The sequence below is a fragment of the Pyrgilauda ruficollis genome, unplaced genomic scaffold (genome assembly GCF_017590135.1).
Source record: "Pyrgilauda ruficollis isolate IOZ18807 unplaced genomic scaffold, ASM1759013v1 scaffold1, whole genome shotgun sequence".
NCBI lineage: Eukaryota > Metazoa > Chordata > Aves > Passeriformes > Passeridae > Pyrgilauda > Pyrgilauda ruficollis.
This window is the reverse complement of record NW_024508100.1, coordinates 13,498,820-13,509,766: the sequence shown is the minus strand read 5'-3', so window position 1 is coordinate 13,509,766 and position 10,947 is coordinate 13,498,820. Positions and strand designations below refer to the sequence as shown.

Sequence of the window (10,947 nt, the reverse complement as noted above, 5' to 3'; positions counted from 1 at the left end):
CACATCCTCCAACACCAACATAAAATCAGATCATCTGCCAGTACCTCGTCTCTCAGCATAACGACCCATAACATCCAATACCCACCAAATTAGACAAATAGCTAATCCTAACTACAAAAATATCACATTATACAAATACATGGTAAGGGCTGCAGTAGTTCGCTTAGTTGTTTTTGGGGTCGCTTTTTTTTTTTTGGTACCAGTAATGATGTATAATAAAGGAACTGTCACTTAATTCAATCAGGTTTTATTCTGGATGTTAGCACTTACGTTTTTAAAAAATGGAACAAAAGGCTGACAATAAAAAATAAATTAGCAACTATGTAGCAGCAAGAAAAGTCATGTCTTTTTTTTCTTATTCTTTACTTTCCTCTTGGAGAATATGGCATGTTTCATAGCTAATCTTTTACAGATTCCCATTTTTATTCTCTTTCGAGTTTTCTGCCCTTTCTTTTTGTCAGGTCTGTAAAGCAAAAAAAGGAACACAGAGATTAGAATAAAATGAAAAACACACTTCTCTGTACAAATACATTTGCTGGCATTCTAAATAAGTATATGAATTATGTGACAGTATGTGAAGTACTGTCACAAAAAGTACAACAAACATTACATCTCAAAATGTTATGGTCTTTCAACTTCACAAAACTGTCCACTTTATTGCCATTATACACTCATTTATGTATTTATTCAGCATTTAAATTTACACAGATATTGAAAACGAGAAACTCACTCATTGAGTACCAAAAGCACACACAGAGTTTCATGCTGAATATATAATAGAAAGACTTAGAAGAAAGTATGTGAAGTTTAACACTATTAGGAAGCATCTTGCAATTAGTACAGGACCTAAATACAACTAGCAATTGGATTGTTTCCTGTCTCTGACAAAAGACATCATAATGCAAAACGCTGAGTAATTATAACAAAACATACAAAATTTTTACTAGAAAAAGAAAACTAAGTTATCTCCTTCAATGAATCAGCAAAAGAACTAACTGATGGCCTGAAAGTACTAAAACTGTTCCGGCACAACTGACAGAACAGTATCTTCCTTGACAGAAAAAAAACAGATGAGGTTTCATGAAATTCTTTTAGCATCCTTTTTAATTTTTTTAGCAAAGGAAAAAGAAACATTAAGAGATGGAATTTTTATGAGAGATATATAAAATGAAACTTTTTGTGTTTAATACTCCCCAATCAAAACCCAGCTAAGTATCAGTAGGACATGAAGCAATACACCTGTACCCATCTGCCATCCAGCAGGCATCTGACAAGTCTCTGGATACTGATCCAAGAGGGTAATGGTCTGAGTCTCACTGTGTAACACAGGTACAGCTTTTGGGAGAGAAAATTTGCCTTCCACTGCTACAGCCATTCAAGTCCAAAATCACAGAAAAACCCACTACTCTGGAGAGGAATTAATAGAAGTGCAATCAATTATCCTGAACTGGAAAGACTGAGCCATCTGCTGGATCATCGCTTAGCAAATCCCATTTCCTCTTTTCAGTTAGTTCCATCTGAAGACAACCACACATCATTTACTTGGCTCTCTGATACATACAGGTATATGTACAGTGTTGTTCTGTATGTAACAAAAGGAAAGTCATGGAAGAATAAAAGTACTCAGTGTGATCCTCATTAATGGTGGAGATTTAGATCATACTACAAAAAGCACCTGAAGTACCAGAAGGAAAAAAGCAAAATATGCTACAGCAAAGCAAAAGAGACAGGAAGGAATAACTAGTGACTTTTAGTGACTCTTATTATAGTGACTCTTTTCTCTGCCCTTTCATGAGGAATTCAAAGGGGATAAAAGTGTTCCATTACGTCAATTTTCATTCATCTTGACAGAGCTCCATGCACCAGTCACCAAGTCTGCAGTCCATACAGATCAGTTTTGAAAGAAAACCCACAGACAGGGAATTGGGAGCCCCAGTAAGTGATCTGCCTTTTATCACACCCTCCCTTCAGTATGTACTCCCCAGCAATGCAGCAAGTGGGCAACAGGGAAAGCTGACATCAGCACCTAAAGCGCAAAATCATCTTTTTCTGAATTGATTCCATGACATAAGATCTCATCTCATCTGCAAGCTGTATTTTACTGTATTAATGCAATATCACACTTACTGACAAGCTGCTCTGCTGCGGGAGAGACTGGGACAGGCACTGCGCTTGTGACCTGCCTTGCCACAAACGAAACAGCCAGCGTCAGTCTTCTCACAGCTGTGCTTTTGAAGAGTGCAGCAGTTGCAATTGTTACAGTGAAACCAAGCTGCAAAATACATAACACAACTTATGATCTTGGAAAAGTTTAGAATGAATGTTCTGAAACTAAGCTTTAAATATAGGCTACATTATCAGGTTTTTAACTCTGGATTAGCTTTACAAAGATAGATGTAGTCATTTTCTGGTCCCTTATCACATTACTAGTTATACTGTCGAATTAAGTGTGAACTACTTTGCCATTAGAACTTTTATCCTGTGTGTTTTATTCAAAATAAAAATAGTGCAGATGTTACAATGTACTCTACAGATTTTGATTGTTGTAACAGTAACAAAGATAATGGCTTCAGCAATTTATACAGAGGTATAAATACGACTAAATTTGTGCATGAAGCATAATTTTATCATGATCTCTCAAACATTTTAGTACTTGCCTACTTGTTTAGGAAATTGAAAGTTTAGAAAATTAGGAAATACTTATATGACAAATGGAAATATTTCTGTTTTGCCATGATAAATATAAATGGGATTCAGTGTGCCCTGGCAAGAATTTATTCCACTCCCACAGAGTGCACGTACAGCTAAACTAAAGAATAGTAGCTTGTGTGAAATTGAGACTTTTTGTTTATTCTGTGTCTTCTGAATTACGTTTCACTTCTTTCATAGAATATTTTCTCTTCTGGTTTGGAATTTCAGTTTCTTTGGACTAAATGCACTTTTATTTAGAAAATATTTTTCTGTACTTACAGGGCTTTACACATTTCTTGCAAAGAACACAATGTTTCCATCGTCTGCCATCCTACAAAAGGCAAATAAATAGTTTGGTTTATTGAACCCCCCCACTGATTCTATCTTAAAACAGAACTACTCATGTATGGTCCCCACTGTTTACAGGAACAACTCCTCTGTAGGAAGGATTGTAACTGAGAAACAACAGTCCTGAGAATCTGTGAAAACCACAGAAGAAACTTTGAAATTGGCAAGTTCTACAACTTCAAAGCATAAGCAAAAATGCATGTGTCAACAGACCACAGCTGGGTACGTTCGGGTCTAAGTGGCAAGCAGCAAACTTGTCCTGTCCTCTTTGCAACACAAAGGAATTAGGGAAAGAGAAATTAATTCCCAGTGGGTTATGGAAAATGTACTGTGAAGGTAATAAATCTATGAAACTGAACTGCTCTGGGTTTCCCATGGAACTCAGTATCAGAACAGGTTTTTACCAAAGCAAGTATTACAGAGGTTGTTATCTAACTACTGCTAAGACTTCGATTCAGAAAGAAGTGAAAAGACTTACTTTTGATGTACACGAATTGCATATCTCACAGTGCTGGTTACCAGAACTAACATATCGCTGACATACAGTGCAAAATCTGGGGAAAAAGATGTACTGGTCCACTATTTGCTCACAAAACAATTAATTTTATACAACCTTAACAACTAATACAAGGACTGCATAATCATTTTGTTGAATTAAAAATTCTATCTTTGCTGCATAAATGACCACTTAGGCCATTTACACACAGTACATCCACTCAGTAAAATTCAGGTCAAATTATCAACAGTGTCAGTAGTAAATGAAACTAAATTCCTCTGTCCTTGATGCTTCTCTTACAAGTTAATTTTTTTACTACTGTATTTTCAGCTGATTATCAGACATAGCTGTAAAATTGTATTGTAGATGTAGACAGTATTTCTTACAGAAAAAATAAGGAATCTAATCATTCCACATTAAAAAATTTAAACATCTTTTTAGACATTTCAGCTCTCCTACACATTGTTTATATAATATGCAACTTTAGAATGAGACAGAAAAATGTGGTCTTAAGCCTGGCATCCAAGTTAGGCAAGACACTATGGAAAAGCACCATCCCAAACTCCTTTGGAGACTTTATGCCCTAATTAAGAACAAAGACACTCTTTCAAAAGTCACCTGAGCATTAATACATCTTACCTATATCCCTCTTCTTCAGGAAGCACAATCATATTTGGGGTAAGGTTCGTGAAAATACGGACAGGAGACTGTCTACGACCTGTCTTGCCATGTTTATACAGTGCATGATTATCATAGTCTACCTAGAAAAATAAAACCATAAAAAAATTCTTAAACTGAATGCCAAGAAGAACTACTTACATATTTATTATCTTTCTAAGTGCCTTCTGAAATGTTTGTGTTTATATACAAGACTCTAATCCCAAATCAGATTACAAATTCTACATCAAGTTTTTTGACTGATTTACCTGTAAATTTGTGCAAACATAGTATTAGGCTAGACTCCCAACACTTCAATAATCATATTGTATTTATTCCTTTTTATTTACTTATTCATTTGCATGGGATATGTAAGATAACATTTCAGTTGATTACAAGAGCAACCTGCTATTAAAAAAGGATTTATAAAGCTTGGTTTGTCAGTACAAGAGATGACAACCTAACCCATCTCAGAAAAATTACAAAGTTGCAAATCTAATCAGCCTGCTTTTTCCAGCACTGCCTTCAGAGACTTGTAACAAAAACTCTCAGCTCTGAACACTGGCAGAAATGCAGTCTAGCCTAGCATGAGTTTTCCATTTTCTTCAACAATTTTCATTCTACAAGACACATTGTTCAGAACATCAATACCAAAATTCATGCAGAGTTGTTACATGAAAAAATAAACCTTTAGCATCATGAATACCACGACTGAGCTCTCAAAACACACTGAAGTATGTGTGCCTAAACTATGCACAGAATGGATACAATATTGAAGAAGCTGATGCCAGATTATTGCTTTATCACTGACAAGCTCACTTATTAAGCAATTCCAAACATTTCCATCATTGTAATTGTACTCTGATCCCAGTAGTTGGGAGATAAAAGACCTTAATTTTGTAATACATATGTTTGGGGGTTTTTTCCTAGGTCTGGGCACTACCCACTGACATTTAACATCTGTGAAGAATGAAATACTCTTCACCACCTCTCACATCTGCAACAAGCACCTGTCAGAATTAGTGCAAATTTGTTATACTGAAAGCCTGCCAAAAGAAATGAGTTCATGGATAAATGACACATGAGTTAAAGACACGTAACAGGAACATGATCTATCACAGATATGACTAATAGAAATACAGAATCCAGGCGTCACATGAACAAGGCCCAGCTACAGAGGAGCACTGCCATTGCACCTGCTTTCACTCACTGCACACAACTGGCATTTAGCAGATTCACTGGGTTCAGCCATACCTGGTAATCCATCATACTGAAGCTTGGGAAAAAGTCAAGAATGCGAGACTCAAAGAAGTATGGAAATATCCAGAACATGGGCATCTCTCTGTTGTCATGATCTAGTAATGAAAAAACTGTGGTGTACATAGGAGAAAAACATAGTACATGTAGCATGAGAAATTTACAGTGAACATTTCAAATACATAAACATGGATATGTACATCATGCTGGGCAGAAGAATTAGTTCTCTCAGGCAACAGAAAGTTTTGGCATGTTCTACATGTGGAGATGTAAGTGCCATATAACTAAACTCTTGACTTCCACTTAGGTTGCTAAGAAAATGTACTGAAAAGTTTGATAGCTTTTCTCTACCTTTAAAGTCCATTTTAATTGCAAAGTAGATTTGAAAAAAAAAAAAAAGGAAAAGTTTTTAAGATAGAATTTGAGAATTGGGCATTACTGAACTAAAAATACCAGGAGAGTAAATTAGGTACATGATAGCTCATCTTTAGAAATTTTAACATGAGTGAGCTCACATTCACCTGAGTAGCAAGAATCACAGACTTATAAATAGGTACTTTTTCCTTAAAGTGATGTTACAGCACAAGCCACCCATCTGCCTGTAATACATACCTTCTTTTTCTGTCTCACTCCACATTGCCATCAGTTTTTTAAAACTAGAAGCCAGTGCTTCCACTAAACCTCCAAATGGGGGATCAGTTACCATAATGACTCTTTCACCATTCTCTTCACACAAGAATTTCCTGCAAGTTTCACGTGCAGCCTGTAAGAAACAGAGGTTAATTTCCAGAAATCATGATTCAAGAACTGTACACATATTGTCTCTGGTAATAAACCGATCACTGCAGAAGTTTTAACTTTGAAGATGGGACTTTGCTTCCCTCTTGTGGAGGTGAATTTCCTCTTAGGTAGCATTAAAAAGAAACACCACAAAAAATGCACCTAGATTTGAAGGACTGAAAACAAGTGGCTTGTTCAGCTAACATATAAAAACATTACTGAAAATCAAAGAATGAAACTGCCTCCTTTTCAGCAGTTCTCTTCCATTCAATTCAAAATTGACTATTAAATTTATGCTATCTAATGTTGCTTACACACCTTAATTGCTGCTTCTATTAAAATGTTCTTAATGAATTCATGTTTTCCCATGATGTTTTCTGCTAGACTAGTCGTGAGTTTCTTACAAAATTCTGCATCAACAACATGCACTTTTTTACCAAAGCACTCAATAAATACTTGGCCTTACCTCTCCACCAAAAAAATGATGATTGAACATGTTGTAGTGGCAAAATTCATCCTCTGTGTAAAATTGTGAATACCTGTAAAATAAGTTTTGATAGGAGTAGAAAAATATAAATAACTTTTTGTCTATCCTAAGATAGGATACCTAAGAGTGAAAACAGGCCTCAGGAAAAACATCATCTTTGGGTTCTGATTACTGATGACACATACCAATACTGAGAAATTATTAAGTATATTACTTTTTTCATCAATTGGATATCATTTGTGTATGCGTACAGGAACAGAGATGCAGAGACAAGAAAGGGAAAACAACCACCAATTTATCTCTTAAAGCAGTAAGAATACACATCTTTGTATATGTTCTTCAGGTACATAAACATTTGTTAAAACCTACCTGAAATCAATATCTAGCAGAAGGCTTCTAACATTGAATTCTTCTTCTTGTGATGCTTTTGACTGGATCACTTCATGAAGCCTGAAGTATAATTGGAAGAAATTTAACACATAATGATCAACTTCAGAAATGATCTTGCAAGACAAGAATGCCAGGTACTTTACTAAACATAAACCAAACAGATAGAAAAAACAGAGTAGTCTAAACTTAGATGATTCCATTTGACCTATACTCCAAGTGAGAAAAATAGGTGAGTCTTGAAAGATGACAAGTCAGTGGAGTCTCCAGGATCAGTGCACACAAAAAAGCATAAGGTAAGAAACTCAATGTCACTTCCACAACTACCAAAGAGATCTGAAGTGTGTGTGTTATTTGCAGTGCTGCCACGTTCTTGTCTGGTATCTTGTAAGTTCAAAACTAGACCCCACTAGATGCCTGGATATATCCAATTGCTTGGATTGGACCCCAACCAATTAAAGCATAGAGAACCTCTTACTATGGGAGAATCATTGACTATGTAATCATTAGAAGCTGTACAGTTTTGAGAGAGAAATATTATTTGAAAATGTAACAATTCTCAGTGATGTACCTGGGTGTTCCAACAGAGAGCACTCGTCTGAATCCTAAATCTTTAAGGAGATTCAGTAGGAACTGGCAACTTCTGTCTGCAAATAAATACTGTGCATTTGTTTTTTTATTCTCCAGTGGATACAGAAGCTGACTTGGACTTTTCAGCTGGGCAGTGGTGATATCACACAGGAACTGGTGATCTGAGTGTTTTTCCCATTCTGCTGGCAGTAGCAACTGCTGGCATTCCTGGCAAAACCTCCTCTTTGATAACGGCAACAGAACAAAATTCTTGTACCTTTAAATACAAAAGACAATAGGGAACAAAGTTTGGGAAATACCTCTATCAAAGATAGGAAGGGGAACTATGGAGGCTTTTTTTTTATATTTTAGGAGTTCAGACATTTAAACAGACAATGCAGTTTACACTGCTCTCACAAAACTCCACGAGAATGAAGTATTATTAAAAAAAAAAATATTCAAAGGACACTTTGAAATGCATAAAATATTGTCACCAAATATATGGGAATCTTTATATAATAACCAGATTACAGAGTGAAGACTCCATCAACTATCAGCAAAGTCCTGTATGTTTATACACAAAATTCAGATATCACTTGCTGCTATGTTACCTTTGCTTCTTTTCACAATGTTAAGCCTATTACTTTTGCAGACTAAAGTCAGGAATACATTTTTTTTTAACAGAAATTGCTAGTGACCTCTTGTAAGCACACTGAGCACTAACACAGGAATGACTATGCACACCCCAAAAAAACCCAAGCCCCTCCACCCCAGTTCCTGGGTTGAAAACACCATGCTCTAGTTCAGTGTTTCATGCTATTTCCTTTCCACTGCCATACAACAATTCTTATTTGCCCAAATTCATCTTTGCATATTTTAAAGAATCCTGAAATGTTATCTCTACATTCAGAGTACCTAAACCTGCATTACTACATCTTTATTGAAGAAAATACACATTAACAATACCTGTCCACGTTCTGTCTGTGTGTAAAACAAGGCTGATGACTTCTATTATATTCTTCACGTGCTGCAAGCCTAGTTTCTGACACCTGTAAAATGTGCATACATGAAAAGTTACAAAACTAACAGCTAATGCTGTGTGTGGTACATCAAATGTCAACATGAAAAAGGGTGCATCAAAGGTCTCATGCTTTAGCTACTTTGCAAGGAAAAATAATCACATTTGTTGTTTTAGAAGAACAAGTATGCCTGCAGCAGAGGGGCATGCTGCAAAACAACACAAGCCTCTCATTGTGAATTTAAACTGTGCATTTCATTTTCCTATCACATGCAATACACAGAGAAAAACTCAAAAGGTGATTATGAGGAAGACAGAAAGAGCCATCCTTTCTATTAATGTGTGCCAGCAGTTGTGCTCCCTCTGAAGAACTATGATCTGATCCTGAAAAACTGATGACAGTAGAAATGTTGCCCAAGTCTTTCATGTGAAATCATTTTACAAGCATGACAGCTCCTTGTTACGATCTGCACCTGAGTCTTTAACATTTCAGTCTCTCATTCTCTTCTCTGAGTCTTCTACTTTGTTCGCACAAAACATCCTCATGGTTTCACAACAGAGTTTCAAAACATTTGGTCAAAACTTATGGAACTGTTTTGCTTAAAGGAGGAGACAGTAAAATTCAGTTCAAGAAAAGACATCATAATACAAGTAATACTCAAAATGAATGAGAAAATTGAGAAAAGAGAAATTGCTGCAGATATTTTGAGACTACTGAGCATCATGCCAAGCCCCACCATCTCAGCATTTTGTATACCCCATTGTTGTTTGTATCCAATAGATTTTCTCTGTCTTAATCAGGGGAAACAAGGGCATTTAGGGATCAGAAGTACCCAATTTTGTTCAACATTGTATAGCATTGCCAAACTTCCTTTATGTTTTGGCAATAGAATAACAAGCACCAGGTTTGTTCAAAATGTACACAGCCTTTCTTGAAAGCTTTACTTGAAACACACTCTCCTAACAGAAATAAGTGCTCAGCTAAATATCAATTATTACACAAAGCTTAGAAAATAGCACTTGCCAGAGATTTCCAGAATAAAATACACTTTTAAAATTGCTAAGCAGATGAAAAAATCGCCAAAGTTTCATAAAACCATAGAACGATTTGTGTTGAAAGGGACATAAAGATCCTCCAGCTCCAACCCTCCTGCCATGCATAGGGGCACCTCCCACCAGACCAAGTTATCCAGAACCCCACCCAGCTTGGCCTTGAACACTTCCTGGCATGGAGCATACACAGCTTCTCTGGGCAACTTTGCCAGTCCCTTGCCACCCTCACTGTAATATCTCATCTAAACCTATCCTCTTAATGTTAAAACCATCAGCCCTTGCCTTTCCACCACATGCTCTTGCAAAAAGTCCCTCTCCAGATTTCTTGGAGGCCCCCTTCAGGTATTGGGAGGCTGCTATACTGTCCCCCCGGAGCCTTCTCTTCTCCACGCTGAATAACCCAAGCTCCCTCAGCCTTTCCTCACAGGAGAGCCGCTCCAGACCTCTGCCCCCCTTCGTAGCCCTGAGTCTTCAGCATAGCCTTAAACAGTGCTCTCTTACCTTTTCATCTTCCCACTGAAAAAAGCTACAATCCTTTCTATCCCTACAAGCGGAACAAGCATAGAATCTTCTTCCTTCCTCTTTTCCTTGGCTGGTCTTCACAAACAGAAGTGCAGGACCTAGGGACAAACGCGAGGATAGGATAACGCAGGGAACACCGGCAGACCTGTTTCACTGCTCCGCTGCAAGAGCCGAGCTTCCAGAACACTGCCTCCGCAAGGGCTGCTGCAACACAGCCCGCGCCGGGAGCGCATCAGGAGCCGAGCACAGGGACGCCCGGGAGGTGAGCCCCGGGCCCGGCTCACCGTGAGGGCAGCTGGGCGCGCCGGGCGCCGCCCCGAGCAGGGCGAGCGCTGCGGGCCCCGGCCGCTCCCGCTCCGGGCCCGCCGCCGCCATGGCACCGCCTCCGTCCCGACGGGCACCGCGCCGCGCGGGCGGATGGCGCCCCCAGCGGAGGGCGGGCCCCGGGCCGCGGCCCTGCCTGAGGGACGCGCGGGAGCCGCGCCCGGCAGCGGCCGCCCCTTAACGCACCGCTCGGCCAGAGACAGCCACGGCGAGGGAACACAGGCCTGGCCCTCCCTTTGCAACGGCACTGACCGTGGTTTGCGGTTAAGGTTTAAATATTTCAGGTTGTTGAAGTTGCTGACACGCTACATTAAATATTCACATCCACTCAAAATTATATAAAATACAAGCATTTTA

At 38.3% G+C, this 10,947-nt stretch overlaps 1 protein-coding gene across 2 annotated transcripts; it reads right to left on the bottom strand.

The window, feature by feature from the left end:
• Nucleotides 1-225: 225 nt before the first annotated feature.
• ZCCHC4 (zinc finger CCHC-type containing 4) lies at nt 226-10,648 on the bottom strand. 2 transcript variants are annotated; one of them, XM_041459394.1, is made up of 13 exons: nt 10,551-10,648; nt 10,246-10,364; nt 8,640-8,722; nt 7,675-7,950; nt 7,086-7,166; nt 6,696-6,768; nt 6,062-6,212; nt 5,447-5,562; nt 4,175-4,296; nt 3,518-3,593; nt 2,971-3,022; nt 2,128-2,272; nt 226-463 (listed from the first exon to the last, which is right to left on the bottom strand). In XM_041459394.1, the coding sequence occupies exons 1-13, from the start codon at nt 10,639-10,641 to the stop codon at nt 340-342; spliced, it is 1,509 nt and encodes a 502-aa protein (XP_041315328.1). In that variant the 5' UTR covers nt 10,642-10,648; the 3' UTR covers nt 226-339. The 2 variants fall into 2 exon arrangements, with proteins under 2 accessions (XP_041315328.1, XP_041315336.1); XM_041459402.1 differs by having other exon boundaries at nt 5,447-5,547.
• Between the last annotated feature and the right edge of the window lie 299 nt (nt 10,649-10,947).

Coding starts and splice junctions, on each gene's coding strand:
- ZCCHC4 (XM_041459394.1), bottom strand. CDS start 10,641: ATGGCGGCGGCGGGCCCGGAGCGGGAGCGGCCGGGGCCCGCAGCGCTC. Junction 7,951..8,639: donor CACAGACAGAACGTGGACAG/GTATTGTTAATG, acceptor TTGTATTTAAAG/GTACAAGAATTTTGTTCTGT. Junction 5,563..6,061: donor GAGTGAGACAGAAAAAGAAG/GTATGTATTACA, acceptor TGTACACCACAG/TTTTTTCATTACTAGATCAT.